General features: G+C 40.2%; 1 protein-coding gene and 1 long non-coding RNA gene across 2 annotated transcripts; both read right to left on the minus strand.

Moving 5' to 3' along the window:
* Window positions 1–230: 230 nt before the first annotated feature.
* On the minus strand, window positions 231–1,505 carry LOC139369767 (peptidylprolyl isomerase (cyclophilin)-like 1). Its single transcript, XM_071109030.1, has 4 exons — window positions 1,333–1,505; window positions 970–1,124; window positions 646–714; window positions 231–538 (listed from the first exon to the last, which is right to left on the minus strand). Exons 1-4 carry the CDS (start codon window positions 1,386–1,388, stop codon window positions 318–320), a joined length of 501 nt encoding a protein of 166 aa, XP_070965131.1. The 5' UTR covers window positions 1,389–1,505; the 3' UTR covers window positions 231–317.
* A 640-nt stretch (window positions 1,506–2,145) lies between these two features.
* Window positions 2,146–5,427, minus strand: LOC139369768 (uncharacterized). The gene is made up of 2 exons (XR_011627065.1): window positions 4,542–5,427; window positions 2,146–3,526 (listed from the first exon to the last, which is right to left on the minus strand). It is a non-coding gene; the product is annotated as an uncharacterized lncRNA (long non-coding RNA).
* Window positions 5,428–18,728: the final 13,301 nt, after the last annotated feature.

The raw sequence follows: 18,728 nt of genomic DNA on the forward strand, positions 1-18,728 counted from the left end.
TCTGCCACTGCGTCTTATTGTCTCGGCCTTAGGCCAATACGTTTGCAAGGCATATGAACCAACAGCTTATAGAGCAAACAAACACAATTATCACAACATATAGGTTGTAATATGGTAATACAAATTTTAAAAAGATGGGGGTGGGCCTTGCCCAGTGATTTTACCCACACACCCACAACAATTTAAGTGATTATGACAATGGTTACATTATTGATTTGAGAATACCAAAATTAATTCAAAGGCATTTATTACAAAAAAAATCATGACAAAATGAATGTACAAATAAAAAATGTAGCCCTTGGTTGTATGAATGCATCTCAGTTGGGTACAGTCGTCCTGAGGATTTTTATGTCATCGGCAGGTCGGTCTTGTGTGTTTGTTTCCACCATGCCGACGCGGTTGACCACTGCCATACCTTGGCATACCCTCCCAAAGATACTGTGCTTCCCATCCAACCACTGAGTAGGCCCCAGGGTCAGGAAGAACTGGCTTCCGTTTGTATCTGGTCCTGCATTGGCCATCGCTAGGATCCCTGCACCTAGGGAGAGAGCACCATAAGAGAGCAGTAGAAAGCACCATAAAAATACTACATTTTGGTACTATGATATGTTTTTTTCCATTTCATTACTGTGAGACTATTGTTACCTGTGAATTTCAGGTCAGGGTGAAGTTCATCTTCAAACTCTTTGCCAAATATGGAGGCACCGCCACGACCTATAAGCAACACACATTACAGGGAGTAAGAATCTGATGTTGACATCAACAGATTTAGTCATCATTTGAGTTAGTGACTCTTCTTTTCTGTCTCCCTGGAACATTCTGAATGCATCTAAAAAGAAAGTGAACAGGTGATTCATGCTCAGGAAGACAAAAGCCTGGCAGTGGAACAAGTGGCATTCTGAAGAATTTCTCCAGGCCTCATCTATGTTAGTGTGTGTATATCTGTGTGTGTGTCTGTCTCTGTCTCACCTGTTCCTGTGGGGTCTCCTCCCTGCACCATGAAGTCCTTGATGATACGATGAAACTTTGTGTTGTTATAGTAACCTCTCCTGGCCAACTCAGAAAAGTTTTTGCAGGTTTTGGGAGCATGTCTCCAGTATAGTTCCACTGCAATTGTACCCATTCTGGAAAACAAGAGAGGGCATGACATGTTGCTAAGATGGAGCATTCATTTTCCATCGGATATTAAATTAACCAATGGACAGCATTTGGTATTCGAAAAACATGATTTGCGTAACTCCGAACGAGTTAGCTAACTAGCTAACGTTAGCTATTCATTCACTCAAAACATTTAGCTAAGGTTAGTTAGGCTAGCAAGCTATGATAACTTACGTTGTCTCCAGGCTCACTGTGGGTGGCTGCCAGGTATCTGGTGGTATTCCCGACATGGTGACTTAACAAACCTAGAGTAATTGTATAAATAAATATACTAAAACTGCAAAGTAGCGAATGTTGTGCGCTGTATCAATGAAAAACTGTCTAACGGCTACTGTGGTAGAAACCGGAAGTAACCCCCGTATGTGCACTGTGCCGGAAATGCATTTTTTTTATTGTTGAGTTCAGAATGGAACTTTACCGCCACCTAGTGCACAAAAAGCATAGTACAACGACTGAAGATATAAGCTTTTTTTTAGTGGTAGATATATATATTAAAAAAATGGAGACTCCCATCTATGCTTCATGTGTGGCAGCATCAGTCTGTTCTAGTTGGTGTAATCATGCTTCATCAGCAATTATAAACTGGGTGGTTAGAGCCCTGAATGATGATTGGCTGACAGCCGTGGTATATCAGACCTTATACCACAAGGGTATAACAAAACATTTATTTTTACTGCTCTAATTACGTTAGTATCCAGTTTATAATAGCAACAAGGCACCTCAGTGGTTTGTGATATATGGCCAATATACCAAGGCTAAGGGCTGTGTCCAGGCACTCTGCGTTGCGTTGTGCATAAGAACAGCCCTTAGCTGTGGTATAATGGCCATATTCCACACCCCTTCTGGCATTATTGCTTAATAATATATGTGTGTGTGAGTTGCTCAGTGTGTGCGTGTGTGTATGTGTTTGTGGGTGGGTGGGTGTGAATTCGTGGGTGCTCGCTCATGCTGTTTATAATGATTCATATGATAATGAAAAGCACAAAAGAACGTTGATGACCTTTATTAATATAATCAACAAAATACTGTTAGCAAATATTTTACATACAATTACATAATTCCACCAAAAAAATGGACCTGCAATTAAACATTCTAAGCCAGTAATTGGAGAAATCATTGAGGGGCGAAAAAACATCACATGACCCGATACCAGTTCATTTGTACAGGATTGTCCAAGAGACTGACAGAGAAAGAGCGATGAGACACCTTGTAATGGACGGCATTACCAGACAGTATTAGACAGAGTAGCTAGATCTAAACTTGTCTGGTAAGACGACAATTACAAGGTTTAGGTAGGAGCATCAGAGGAAAGTAGCCAGGGTCTTTGGAGCTACAGCAGCTTGATGACAGACAAGCTGTGAAGACAGAAGACAGAAATGTTGGAGAATTGGAATAGTTGATAGAAATACATCATCAAGGTACCAGTGGTGAAAAATGTACAAATCTATCAGAGTTAATAGTTTATCAGTGGAGCAAAACATGTCAAAGGGCAAGATGACACAATCTTTCAATAATTTGAACTTTAAAAGGACATGCAAATGAATTATGTAATTGGCCTACAATTTCAGAGAACAGAATGAGTACGCAAAGGGGTGATTCGAAATTTGTGTGTTAAACCAGAACTCAGAAGTACAGCCCTTGACAAATATCACCTTTGAAACACCTCAATCACCTTCTGCTTTTATCTCTGTTGTCCATTGACTTGTACAGTCAACCTATTGTTTGAGAACACACAGTCTGATAAAATGATTCAAATTATAATATCATAAAATATGCCATTGAGCAGACTCTTTTATCCAAAGCGAACTACAGTCATCCGTGCATACATTTTCAAATCAAAGTTTATTGGCCGCATACACAGATTTGCAGAAATTATTGTAGATGCAGCAGAATGCAAAATAACAAAACAATATACACATTATCCAGAAAAAAAAAGAAATTAAGAAATATCAGAAGTTTCTATGTCAAAGACTGGAATATAAATATATACAGTACCAGTCAAATGTTTGGACACACCTACTCATTCAAAGGTTTTTCTTTATTTTTATATATCTTCTACATTGTAGAATAATAGTGAAGACATCAAAACTAGGAAATAACAGACATGGAATAATGTAGTAACCAAAAAAGTATTTTAGATTTTAGATTATTCAAAGTAGCCACCCTTTGCCTTGATGACAGCTTTGCACACTCTTGGCATTCTCTCAGCCATTCTCTCAAGGCACACTGGTTAAGTGTGCCTTGAGTTCTAAATAAATCACTGACAGTGTCACCAGCAAAGACCCCCACACCTCCTGCTCCATGCTTCACGGCGGGAACCACACATGCGGAGATCATCTGTTCACCTACTCTGCGTCTCACAAAGACACTGTGGTTGGAAACAAAAATCTCTTATTTGCACTCATCAGACCAAAGGACAGATTTACACCAGTCTAATGTCCATTGCTCATGTTCCTTGGCCCAAGCAAGTCTCTTCTTATTATTGGTGTCCAGTAGTATTGGTGTCCATTAGTAGTGGTTTCTTTGCAGCAATTCCACCATGAAGACCTGATTCATGCAGTCTCCTCTGAACAGTTGATGTTGAGATGTGTCTGTTACTTGAACTCTGTGAAGCATTTATTTGGGCTGCAATCTGAGGTTGGTAACTCTAATGAATTTATCCTCTGCATCAGAGGAAACTCTGGGTCTTCCTTTCCTGTGGCGGTCCTCATGAGAGCCAGTACCATCATAGCACTTGATGGTTTTTGCGACTGTGCCTGAAGAAACTTTCAAAGTTCTTGAAATTTTCTGCATGGACAGACCTTCGTGTCTTAAAGTAACGATGGACTGTCGTTTTACTTTGCTTATTTGAGCTGTTCTTGCCATAATATGGACTTGGTCTTTCACCAAATAGGGCTAACTTCTGTACACCACCCCTACCTTATCACAACACAACATTATCTCAATCGCATTAAGAAGTAAAGAAATTCCACAAATTAACTTTTAACAAGGAACACCTGTTAACTTAAATGCATTCCAGGTGACTACGTCATGAAGCTGGTTGAGAGTATGCCAAGAGTGTGCAAACCTGTGAGTGGCTACATTGAAGAATCTCAAATAACACTTTAATATTTTTTTGGTCACTACATGATTCCATGTGTGTTATTTCATAGTTTGGATGTCTTCATTATTATTTTACAATGTAGAAAAAGAAAAATCCTTGAATGAGTAGGTGTGTCTAAACTTTTGACTGGTACTGTATACAGTATGCATATAATGTAGTGTGTTAGACAGCATATGAATAGAAAAGATGCGTGCAACAGTAGTTATATAGGATGATCCATGACTAAAATACAGTATATACATATAGAGTGGGTAAAACAGTATGTAAACATTAATGTTACCAGTTTTCAATGACTCTATGTACAGCTAAGGTGCAGGGTAGAGTACCAGGTGGGAGCCGCCTAGTTCCTCGTCTCCCTTCACTTTTCCTTGAAAAATAGTGTGTTGAATAGAAAAACAGGCCAATTGGTTGAGAGTTATAAAAGAGAATAGAGAGAGAGAGAGAGAGAGAGAGAGAGAGAGAGAGAGAGAGAGAGAGAGAGAGAGAGCATGAGAGTAGGAGAGCAATAGAGATTGTTGTGTTTATTTTTCTCACACAGATCTCAGGTGTCAGCTACACAATATGCCACGCAGGTACAGTAGCGCTGGACCAATCACAAGCCAACTAAAGCACAGGCTCAGCTCCGACTGGGGGAGGGGTAGAGGAAGTGGCTCCTACTGCAACAGTAATTTCACTGGTATTCTTTAACTACTGGGTGGGGTGGAACATCTACACAAAAGGCAGGAGGTAGGAAGGAACTACCTATCACAAAAGGGGGGTTAGGCAGAAGGTGTTCACCACAGACAGCGTCAATCTCTTTTCCTATGGGACTATCTCTGTCAGCCTTCACTGTCTAGTGTGTGCCACCTGTTCTGGTTGCTTCCTCCAGCCAGTTGTTCCATCATCTTATTATTCACCTATGTAGTCCTTTAAAAATAACTACCCTACTACAGCATCCATATTTTCATGTGCTGTACTGTAAACTGGAGATCACCTGATTTGGAGTCTACAGCTGAACTATGACAATGCCATACAAGGGCCTCACTATTAAACATATAGCATTGACCAGAAAATGTACCAAAAACTATTTACAAACAGCAAATGCTTCCTGCTTCAGGTATGCTACAGTGTTGATGTGGTTGTTTGAAGGTCTTTCAGGGAACATCATTACCAGACAGTGTTAGAACATCTGTGTACAGCCGAGCACTGTCAGGTAAGATGTGTCCTGGAAGCCAGAGAAAGTGAATATCAAAAGCACATAACTATATCTATCTATATCCAACTCAGAGCATATATAAGTCTACACAACCCTTAGAATAGTACTCAAAGCTACCAGCAACTCATAAGATGTTACTACACACTGGCTCAAGGACTAAGAAAATGCAGTGCTAAACGGGATTGTGTTTGTGTGTTATGTGTTGACTCTATGATGCTTGCAGGGGGTCATCATCATCATTACCAGGCAGTATTAGAGAGAGTTATGACATCCAAAACTGCCTTGTAAGATGGAGATGGCCATCCAAATTTCAACATTTCATTTACAAGAGCAACACAGATGCGGACAGTGTCAATAGGGGAGGCTACTGGTCCAGAAAAGCACTTACTGACTGCTGTGTTTACCAACCCTGACGGATTTGTTTTGATGGTTTCATTCAATCATTGTGCAACAACATCAGTAGACTAAGTCACTGTTAATAATTATCCAAACGCTACAAAACCGTTCCTTTTTATGATCCAAGAACCTAAACTATCATTTAAGAGGCTGCGGTTTTACAAAAGTTCCTTGACGTTATGCGATCTGCGCTGTTAGTTTTAAAAAGTATGGCACTGGGCCATCGCAAAGTCAAGCTTCAGCTGCATCAAACCGCTGAAGTATGATGTCAATAATTTTGTATTCTAGAGTACCACAGTGACAGGAATATCAGAAAAACTGGACTGACTTCAGAAATCAGATTACTGTCATGTCTAGATTTATCAGAGTATGTCATAGTTAGGGTTGCAAAGCCACCGGTAATTTACTGAAGTTACTGGAATCTTAAGGAATTTTGGTAATGAACAGAAAATCTATGGCAATCTATCGTAACTTTGGTAATTTATACTTGAATAACTTTTTAAAAAATGTATTCATATATAGTATTCATTTTTTTATATATCTGTGGCCACGCTGTCCATGAGTTTCTAGTAAATAGGCCATATGGTTCAAGAGAAAATCGCCCAATTAATAATAAGCATCTGATCAACAATGGCATTATTTTCAATGGCATTATTTTGAATGCAATTCTTCTAAATATTGACTGTCTTCCATATACTAACAACTGCCACCAATTTGAAGCTCAAACATTGACAACAAATACATACTGACATAGTCAAATAAATAAAAGTGTGTCAAAAAAAATCTTAGGATATTTCATGCTGAAGCCCTCACATTAAACACCAATGGTGTTCACTAAGTTGATGGTTTATATTTAGGATAATGTTTTACAGCTTTTTCATTGAATTATTTATTTTTTAAATCTCTTATTTCATTATTTCATATATTTTACATGTGATAAAGCCACACAGAGGGTCAGAGATTATTACAGACATCTGAAGTACCCAAATGGTCCACTACATGTCTTGCAATAGATAACAGAACATCCTTGAAAGAACCCAAAATTCGGGCAGTTTACTGGTAAATGTGAAAGTTTCCAGTAATATACCCTCCCTTTGCAATCCTAGTCATACTAGATTATGACTGTTGAACCATAATACAGTTAACTATATTATTTATTTATCATTGCCACATTGGCAAACTGCCACCAACGTTGTAGAATGCCCTCATTGACATTTCATGGCAAACATTATACATTACACAACAGCTACAGTGCCTTCAGAAAGTATTCAAACCCCTTTGCTTTTTACACATTTTGTTGTGTTGTTGTAGCCTGAATTTGATTAAATTGAGGTTTGGTGTCACTGATCTAAACACAATATTGTATCATGTCAAAGTGGAATTAAAAGCTGAAATGTCAATAACTATTCAACCACTTTGTTATGGCAAGCCTAAATACCTATATGTACAAACTGTGTGCACTGTGCACAAATCACACTGTTCCTGCACTGGTAAATACACTATCATAGCATTTAAAAATTGGTATTGTGTTATTTTACCATATACATATTGTCCGATTACATTAGCCCTTTCATGTGAAGTAACATTACTTTCAGTAGTAGATGTTTGACAGACTACAAGTAAAATATTGTTTGATTTCTTTCTTTTGGGGCGGCAGGTATCCTAGTGGATAGAGCGTTGAGCCAGTAACCAAAAGGTTGCTGGATCAAATCCCCTGAGCTGACAAGGTACAAATCTGCCCCTGAACAAGGCAGTTAACCCACTGTTCCCCGGCAGGCCGTCATTGTAAATAAGAATTTGTTCTTGACTGACTTGCCTAGTTAAATAAAGGTGAAAAAATATATATTTAAAAATGAATGTTCAAAATACATAGCCTCCATTGCTGTCAGAACAAGCATAAAGAAAAGGTTTTGCTCTGAAACAAGCAAAGCAAACATTACTTGATGCAAATGTTGTGAGAGCAGGAAAGGTTGTATGGCAGTGGGAGCAATTGAAAATGTAGGACAATACTCTGGGAGAGGGGGACTGAGAAGGAAATCAAACAGAAACACCTGTAATCTTACCGTTGTGAATAGAGAAGTATTTTTTTTTTTAAGTCAGGAGTTGTAAAAGGAGAAAGTAGAGGGGGACATATCTCAAATGTCCCCTTGGAGCCCAAGAGAGAGCCACATCCAGTCTCTCTCGGGTCATTCAAGGCCCATGAAAGGCAAACCCCACAGACATGCCCTGATCCCTCCCAGTCATCAGCCAGGCACCATTTCAGTAGACAGACCAGCACTAGAGGCCCTGAATGGGAGAAAAGGAGAGAGGGAAAGAAAATAGAGAACAAATATTTTAGGAGGCTGAAAGTACAATTAAATAAGGAAGCAATTTGAAACACAAACAATTTACATATTTGGACTCTATCAAATAATAATCTGATCCTTATCCCTAGTCTTGTCCCTAATCTATCCCCGGGGCTAAGGAGGATGTGATATTATATTCTCCTTGGATGAAACTTGTTTTCAATACTCCTGAGTAAAACCTTACTATAGGGTAAACATGACGTTATAACAATAATAGCTTTGCTCTTGAATAATTTAATAAACCTCTAAATTGTTTGAACAGTATATTGATACATTTCAACTGATACAAATATAGATATGACTTTACGCAATATGCAAAAATCTATTTTGCTTCAAAGCCATACTGGTAAATCAGCATCTGCATGGTCACCACCTACCCTGAGTGTTTTGCATGCGCGAACAAACAGAAATGAAACAAAGGACCCAACCGGGTGCTTAGTCATTCTGACAAAATGGCTGCATGGTCTTAACCACACAAAACCAAGCTATGCACTACTTGACCTCTCACCTGTGAACAACATTATATCTTTATACATTTTTACCACACGTAGTTTATATGAGGCTATGCACATCGCCACATGATGTATCTTATTCTTGCAGGAGGAAATCATAAAAAGCCATATGCAATGATATCTTGAAAAAATGACATTATCATTACCTGTAGATGACAGGTGTTGGTTGTGTATACAGTAGCATCAACTACTGCCTAAAACAGACTGTTTTAATGCATTTTCCTATCGTATCTTCCAGTTGAACGAGAAGGGGGAAAGCTCCTATTTTCTCTCTTCTCTAATCATACCAGTAAAAAACAAGTAAGAACAAGCCTGACCAGAGCCTTTTGAAGTTATTCTGAGAGAAGACAAGCATGTCAGTTACATCTACTGTACTGAAAAGAACTCTCCGCCTTTTCTCTTTTAAATCTGGAGCCGAACAATTGTCTGAGTAGAATTTGTTTTTAAATCACTGAATAGAGAAACTGTCTTTTTTTACAGCATATCAACCACAGCATCAAGTAAATTCATCCATGAGAGGCCATCATGATTTGCTTATCCTGTACATAGTGGTATTGAGAAACTGTTGACACAACTCATTCTGTTGAGAGTTTTTAGACATATGTGCCGTAACTGGTTTGTCTAGTCAAAGAATAGAGGTTTTCCATTCTCCTCTGTTTAGAGCATAAACTAGGGAGAGAGGCTTCCTCCGTGAAATGACAGGTGTCTCTAATCTGATGACATCACAGTCAAACACCCTTCAACTTGACTTGTTTTCCCATGAGAAAAATCTTACTGCAAATAAGTAAAACAGGGAAATATACAAATACGGTCCTTAAAATAATATTATTCTGTGGTAGTGATATGATTATTTTCAAAAAGTCCCTTGCATAGAAGTTAAAAGTAAAAAATATGACAACAATTAAGAAAAAAGTATAAAGATATGACTGTTTAAAAACTTTGGTTTTATAATTACGAGTTACTCTATCCTTCCTTGGAGCAGCCAGAGAGCCAGAAGACATAACAAGAGATACCATTGTGTTGCCGGGTCTTGTTGTGTTTTTTCTTCCTCTTCCCTCTTTCCTCCTCTTGCTGAACGATGAATGATTTCTTCCATTACTGGGTCAGATTCAAAAGGCAGAGGCCTCCGAGATTCAGGAGATCAGTTGATCAGTTCATGTAGAAGGAAGACATCAGAGGTAGAGGTTTCGGGTGATGTCCATCGACAAGGGGCCCCGAAGTGGTAATGATGTTACCTGGTTAAGCTCCTAATGCAAAGAGTCTGAGTTTGTAAAGGGCTTGGTTTACATGTACACCTACCAGCCCTACCTCAGTGTCTCTCCACGATGTAACCAATCACCTTGCACCAAGCACCAAGCAGGTGTGTCTCCTTCACTGTGATTGGTCGGGTCAACCTACTGAGAGTCCACTGGGGTATGTGTGTTCGTGCATGTATGACATCAGCTTTACAGTTGAGAACCACGCCTTATCCGGCATGGCTTCTCTTCCTCGTCTCAAACACGCCTTTTCCCTATGACCTGAGCTCACGTTGAAGATTCAAATGAATTAACAAAGTGCATGGGTATACAGAACAACATCATAATTGAACTACTATTGGAGTGTAACACAGTAAAAGGTATAAGGTATAAGTAATAGTAAAACCTTGAGGTAAAAGTACATTCTTGGTCAGAATACATACATACATCAATCTAATCATATTCTCTAAAGCAGTATATAAAAATATTCTCTAAGGCAGTACTAACATACAGTACCTCACTCAACTGATCAAGGGCTTGATGATTAGATGATTTGTTAAACTCAGGTGTGCTGGACTAGTACAAAACTGAAATAAAATAAACCGGCGCACTGTTTGGGTCCCTGCAGGTAAAGCTGGTGAAAGGCCATGGAGTCATAGACATGGTGGTACTGAAATGAACTGAGAGAAAAGACCACCAGACCAGCTTTACAAACCTGTAACACTGACTGGAGGTCTATACAGCTGAGCTATTTAGGGCTGTGTCAATTTAGCTGAAAGCCTAGCAACAGTTTTCTTTTTTTGACTGGTTTAACTATACCCTCCCCTACTTATTTATTTGGTTTAACTATACACTCCCCTACTTATTTATTTGGACAGTGAAGCTAAAACTTTTTATTTGCTCTATGCTCCGGAATTTTGGATTTGAGATCAAATGTTTCATATAAGTTGACAGTACAGAACATAACCTTTTATTTGTTTCACCATTTAGAAATGAAAGCACTTTATGAGCTTGTCCCATATCCATAGCACACAATGATTACAGCTTGTGGCTATACAAACTTGCTGGGTACATTTTCTGTTTGTTTTGGTTGTGTTTCAGAGTATGTTGTGCCCAATAGAAATGAATGGTACATCATGTATTGTGTCATTTTGGAGTCACTTATTGTTAATAAGAATAGAATCTGGTTATGAACACTTCTACAACCCATTTAATCCCATCGGTCACAATGGAGAGATCATTTTTATTTTTACTTCACAGGCTCTAGAGATTAAAGTTGTACTTATCAACAAAGTCATGTATTATGCATTACTAAGTTGTGTAGTATGATTCAGAGAAGTTTCATAGGATTTCTCTAAATTGTCACAAGAACAAGCATACTGTAATGATATGGCTGAGAGTCCAGGAAGCAAGTTCAGGGAGTGAGTGTTTTAATAAAATAAACATAATCCAAAACGAGAACCACTAACAGCCCACAGACATGAAACAAACTGAAACAATGACACCTGGGGAAGGAACCAAAGGGAGTGGCATATATAGGGAAGGTAATCAGGGAAGTGATGGAGTCCAGGTGAGTCTGACGACGCGCAGGTGCGCATAACAATGCTGGCGGGTGTGCGCCATAACGAGCAGCCTGGTGACCTAGAGGCCGGAGAGGGAGCACACGTGACACATACATTTCCAAGGCCTACTTCTATGGACAAATTTTACAGCTTGAAAAAAAAATACTTCGATTTTTTTTTTTGTAATATATATTTTTTGTAAATATAACATATGCGCCTTCATTTTCAATACATTGAATCCATGATGCTCGTGGTATATGAAAATATCTCAGCAGTTACATTTATGACCAATGGGAAAATACAGTGTCTCTAACTTATTATATATATTTAATCATATAAGATTTTTTTTTTTTTTCAGTAGATTGAAGGTGAATTGGTTATAGATATACTTGATCAAGATGATCTTACATATTATTTTACCATTATCCATTAGCCTTTACATACAATATATATATATACAAAAGTATGTGGACACTCCTTCAAATCAGCGTATTCAGCTATTTCAGCCACACCCGTTGCTGACAGGTGTATAAAATCGAGCACACAGCCATGCAATCTCCATAGACAAACCATGGCAGGAGAATGGCCTTACTGAAGAGCTCAGTGACTTTCAACGTGGCACCGTCATAGGAAGTCAACTTTCCAACAAGTCCGTTCGTAAAATGTCTGCCCTGCTAGAGCTGCCCTGGTCAACTGTAAGTGCTGTTGTTGTGAAGTGGAAACGTCTAGGAGCAACAACGGCTCATCCAAGAAGCGATAGATCACACAAGCTCACAGAACGAGACCTCCAAATGCTGAAACGCGTAGCAACACTCACTACTGCGTTCCAAACTGCCTCTAGAAGCAACTTCAGCACAAGAACAGTTTGTTGGGATTTTCATGAAATGGGTATCCATGGCCAAGCAGCCGCACACACAAGCCTAAGATCAACATGCGCAATGCCAAGCGTCGGCTGGAGTGGTGTAAAGCTCGCCGCCATTGAACTCTGGAGCAGTGGAAACGTGTTATCTGGAGTGATGAATCACACGTCACCATCTGGCTGTCCGATGGACTAATCTGGGTTTGGTGAATGCAAGGAGAACGCTACCTGCCCAATTGCATTGTGCCAACTGTAAAGTTTGGTGGAGGAGGAATAATTGTCTAGGGCTGTTTTTCATGCTTTGAGCTAGGCCCCTTAGTTCCAGTGAAGGGAAATCGTAATGCTACACCATACAATGACATTCTAGACAATTCTGTGCTTCCAATTTTCTGGCAGCAGTTTGGGGAAGGTTGGTGTGGAAGAACTTGACTGTCCTGCACAGAGCCCTGACTTCAACCCCATTGAACACCTTTGGGATGAATTGGAAAACCAATGACGAGCCAGGCCTAATCGCCAGACCTCAGCTCTTTTGACTGAATGGAAGAAAGTCCATGCAGCAATGTTCCAACATCTAGTGGAAAGCTTTCCCAGGAGAGTGGAGGCTGTTATAGCATTAAAGGGGGGACCAACTCCATATTAATGCCCATGATTTTGGACTGAGATGTTCAACAAGCCGGTGTCCACATACTTTTGGCCATGTATAGTATGTTTAAATCCCTGATTTTGACTGTAAAACTTCATATTTTGTTATTTCAGAGGGAATATGTTAGTGTCTCTTGCACAAGGGTAGACCTACTTTATCAGAGGACATAGCCACAGGTGTAAACCTGGTTTGTATGTGTATTTGGGCTGAGACATGCAAGTGTAGATCTTCTTTATATTAGTATTGGGACTCAGTCAAAGGTGTACAAGTACTGGAGCTGAGTTGCAGGGGTAGACCTAGTTTACAGTTTGTGTCACACCCTGACCTTAGAGATCCTTTTTATGTCTCTATTTGGTTTGGTCAGGTGTGATTTGGGGTGAGTATTCTATCTTCTATTATTTGTATTGCTATGTTTTGGCTGGGTAGGGTTCTCAATCAGCTGTCTATCATTGTCTCTGATTGAGAACCATACTTAGGTAGCCATTTCCCCACCTGTCTTTGTGGGAAGTTGACTTTGTTTATGGCACAGCCTTTAGCGCCACGGTTTGTTTTGTAGTGTTTATTGTTGTGTTTGGCGTCTTTTCTAAATAAAATAATATGTACGCTCACCACGCTGCACCTTGGTCCAGTTCTTTCAACGGCCGTGACATTATGACTATTCAGGCGTTGGCACATTTAGACCTGGCTTAGTTGACTAATTGGGTTCAAGCACAGGTGCAGACATTGTATATCTGTAAATTGGAGTTGAAGTACAGGTGTATAGCTGGTTTGTATGAATATTGGGACTGAAATGCATAAGTACACCTACTTTTATGACAAGTGGGGTTGACATAGCAGTAGACCTGTATTTTTTTAAATCAATATTGGGCTAGACATACAGGTAAACATCTGGCCTGTAAGAATATTGGGGCTGATATACTAGTGTAGGCCTGGTTTGTAGGAAAGTTGAGGCTTGGGCACTGGGGTAGAACTGTTTTATGAGTATGCCCATGAATTTACCTAGTTTATATGTGTAATGTGGTGTATGGATAGTCAAGGCTCATACAGGTAATGGGTCTGGATGGATGTCTATTTCCTAGTCAAATCCTTTCTTGCAACACGTTTGTGGTAAGAAAAAAGTGAATGGGGCTGCGACACACTCAGTACAGTGGTATAACACGTATCTATGAAATTAATAGCGTATACAGGTCAGAAATCACAGGAATAAGATATAAACAGGGTTGGTGTGTGCAGCGAATAGCTGGATATAGGTTACTGTTGGTGACTTGGGCAATGTAGGCCTAAGGAAAGTGGAAAACAGGGCAGAGAAAGGCAAGCAACACGGATGAGGTGTATTGGCAAAGAAACTGGGGTCTGTGAGTAACAAATAGGTCATTTAAGGGTAGGATATGGGGGTTAGGGCATGGGGTAACAGGGCTGGGGTGTGTGGGTAATTGGGCTGAGGTATATAGATATTGGGGCTGAGGAATAGTGGTAAATTGTATTATAGGCAGAGCAATGTATGTTCACATCGGTTACAATTGTGACCAAGAATAAAACAACCTTTTTTACTTGTAAAAAAATAAATAAATATGGATTACATTTTAGTGTCACTAATGGCATACAAATTCGGGAATAACTGGGTTAATGTGGATGCTACCATGTTAACAGATCATCATATGTGGATTGTGAATAATGATGAGAAAGTTAGAGGCACAAAGATCATACCCCCAAGATATGCTAACCTCTCATCATGACCAATAAGAGGGGAGGGCAGCATTTTTGGGGGGTTATGATCTTTGTGAATTTGTGCAAATACTTATGAAAAAAATAACACATTTCAAATGGGGAGACTAGATACATAAAGTGCTTTCATTTCTAAACAGTAAAACAGTATGTTAGAATATACCCTAATATAAAAGATGTCATTCTGTGCTATCGCCTCATATGAAACATTTTATCTCAAATCCAAAATGCTGGAGGATAGGGCGCAAAACAATGTTTGCTTCACTTCCAAATAAATACAGAGGGGAGTATATCTCCTCAACAATTCCTTTTTCATTTGTGTTTTTAGATTTCATACATTTTTATGGTTTATTTATGTTTATGTGTCATTGATCAGGTTGCATGACACACAACTAATCTTACCTCACATAAAACCACGAATAAGCAATACAGAACCAGCCACTAATAACTAGTATCTAATATTTTTGATAAATTATTCAAACAATAAACTCTACATTTAAATATTTCATTAGCTCTAATATTTAACTCTAGTCCACTGTATAATAGCAGACAAAGGCTTTGAGATCTTCCATTTGGTGTGACTGTGAGTTCATCTTTGGGCATGGGGTAATCATCAGAGAACACATGCACCCAAGCAACAAGGCTGTGCTCTGACTTGCACTCCCAGGTAATTGGGCCCAGCAGGATGTTTGTGCACCAGGTGGGGCAGTGCAGGGGATTCAAATGACTACCCCCAGAGCCCCATGGGACCAGGTGAATCTGGGAAGCAAAGCAGCAACCAAACAAGCCAATTAACTGGCTGATTCCACTTCCAACTTAAGACATCTGCCTTCCATTGATTATACAGTGGTTAAACCACAAACAAATTGTCAAACATTGTCAATCCCATGACTTCACTCAGACACTCCAGTACCTCCCTGCCTTTATACATAATACATAAAGAAGATCACCCAGAGACAGATGTCATGTCCCAGCTACAGGTGGAATGGGGGTTGTGGGAATGATGTAGCCACTGGTACACAGACAGACAGAGACAGACTCTGTGGAGATGGTGAGTTCAGCTCAGGGAGTCCTGTTACGACAGTGTAACCATGGGTACCAAGCCACACAAACACACCGCCCTGAAGGTACTGTACCTTTATCCCTGATGTTGTTTCATCATTCTCATAAAGACGAAGAAAGAATATGTCAGTGCATTTGACATTTGACCAACAACACATGTTATCTTTGTTATTCTATATGATTTAACCAAATATTGTATACAAGTGGAAGTAGTAGAAAGCCATGTTGACTGCCAAGACCATATAAGACTTCCTGTGCTGTACAGTTCATAAAAGTCACCGATTACATACAGTATAGTGTACACAGTATGCTGTGCCTGCCAGCTGGGAGAAATTGGGGCACAGCCAGGGAGACTGCGTGAAAAAGCAAAAATGTATTCCCAAGTATAGTATACTGTACCAGTCCATAGAGCAAGTTACAGTAGGCCTACATATCACCAAGGGTTACACATAGAGATCCTAGTATTCTAATTCCTAATTCTATGGGGTTACATTGGGGAGGAAAAGCAAAGTGATCTCATTAGGCTTCTGGAGTTGGGTGGGGAATAATATTTCTTTGCGGCATTTTCATTCAATATTGTATCTATTGTTTTCAACATAGTTTGCCTATAATTGTCATATTACTGTATAGGAATGTGTTCGAGAATGGAGAGAAGAAGATAGAGGGTATGTGAGTAAAGGCACAAAGGCTGACATAGTGACAACAACAAAAAAGAAAAGGGGAGAGGTGGGTTTCAGGAAGATGGACTGAGTAAGAGAGGCAGGGGTTGGGGGAAGATAGAGATGAATAGATGTAGCCCTAGTTGTCCAGGTGGCCATCTTTGACTTTGACTTTGTGCTCAACTTCATGTAGGAAAAAGCTCAAAGTAAACTGGGGTATAGGCTAAATAACAATCTATCCTGAAGACGACCGTTATGTCAGTCCAGATACAGTATTCATTTACTAGTCTATGATTTATGATTTACTCTCAGTGCATCAAAGGCACACTTAAAGGTACACTCATCCATGACATGCCATTTCCATTGCTATTCACACAGACGGAACTGGAAACGAGGAACACCTATGTGAGAATGCGGTTCATTGACTACAGTTCAGCATTCAACACTATTGTTCCCTCCAAGCTCGACACCAAGCTCAGAGCCCTGGGTCTGAAAACCACCCTCTGCAACTGGATTCTGGACTTTCTGATAGGCAGTCCACAGGCTGTGAGGATTGGCAACAACACCTCCTCCACACTGACTCTTAAAAGGCTCTGCATAGTCAATCAGGGGTCTGAAGTGGCCGTACAGCATTTACTGCGATGCAGCCTCCGCAGACGTCAGGGCTTTCATACTTCTTGCGCTTAGCGGAGCAGAACAGAGCTGTTGTGAAGGAAGTTGTCAAGGAAGTGATTTTGTATTTATACAGGACCTACCGCCCCCACCTACCATCAACCAATCATGTCAACGCGGAGCTATACAAAGCGCTCCGCATTGTCACAAAAATTGAGAGGCGCACGGTGATGCGGTACGGAGCTTGATTTGGCCTCTGCATGCCTCCAGAGGCTCAGCAATAACGTCACACCCTCCATACCAAGCCTCCGACCACATTTCGGATAAAGCATAAATTGTCTTTAACACAGGGGCCACCCAGGGTTGTATCCTCAGTCCTCAGCTTTTCTCCCTATTCACCCATGGCTGTGTGACACCAACTCCATCATCAAGTTTGCTCTCGACGCCACGGTTGTAGGCCTGATAATCAACAACGACGAATCAGCCTATAGGGAGGAGGTAAGTGAACTGGCATTGTGGTGTCATGACAACAACCTCTCCCTCAACACCAGCAGAACAAAGGAGTTGATTGTTGATTTCAGGAAGCAGAGGATGGAACATGCCCCAATCCACATCAACAGGACTGCAGTAGAGAGAGTCCTCGGCATCCACATCACAGAGGACTCTCCAAATACTATCGCTGAACCATCGAGAGCGTCCTGACCGGTTGAATCACGGCCTGGTATGTGAAATGCTTTGTCCAAGACCACAAGGCCTTCCATCGGGTGGTGAAGATGGCCTAGTACATCACTGGGACCGTGCTCCCACCCATCCAAGACATCTACTCAAAAAAGTGCCTGAGGAAGGCACGCAGCATCATCAAGGAACCCACACCCCAGCCACAAGTTGTTCGCTCCCTTACAGTCAGGCAGATGGTATCGGAGCATGAGATCTGATACCAACAGACTCAGAGACAGTTTCTATCCACAAGCCATTAGACTGCTGAACACTTGAACTGGATTGACCACCTGCTCTGATTCTCTGCACCATAGCACACAAGCACTCACTCATGCACACACACACCCACACAGACATTCATGCTACACACACATCACAACTGCTGCTACCAGACTCTTATTATACTGCTCAATTTATACACTTGACCCCCATCCCCCCTTCCCCAATACACATGTAACACAGGAGGTTGGTGGCACCTTAATCAGGGAGGAAGGGCTCGTAATAATGGGTGGAGCGGAATTAGTGGGAATGGTATCAATAGATTAAACACATGGATTCCATATGTTTGATGCCATTCCATTTGCTCCGTTCCAGCCATTATTATGATCCGTCCTCCCCTCAACAGCCTCCACTGACTTGTAAATATCGGACTATAAGTATACATTTGTTAAAAATCCACTGTTCCTAGGCTGTCATTGAAAAAAAGAATTTGTTCTTATTAACTGACATGCCTAGTTAAATAAAGGTCAAATAAAAATCATGTTTAAAAATGGATCCTTCCTGTATTATATGTATGCTAAAATGTTTACTCTATTCTAAGCCATTTACTTTATGTTCGTATCCTTATCTTTTCTTATTTCTTATTGTTGTTGCATTCTCGAGAAGGAACCTTCAAGTAAGCATTTCGTTGGACGATGTATGCCATGCTTATCCCATACACACGAC

Source organism: Oncorhynchus clarkii, chromosome 17 (genome assembly GCF_045791955.1).
Source record: "Oncorhynchus clarkii lewisi isolate Uvic-CL-2024 chromosome 17, UVic_Ocla_1.0, whole genome shotgun sequence".
NCBI classification, from domain to species: domain Eukaryota; kingdom Metazoa; phylum Chordata; class Actinopteri; order Salmoniformes; family Salmonidae; genus Oncorhynchus; species Oncorhynchus clarkii.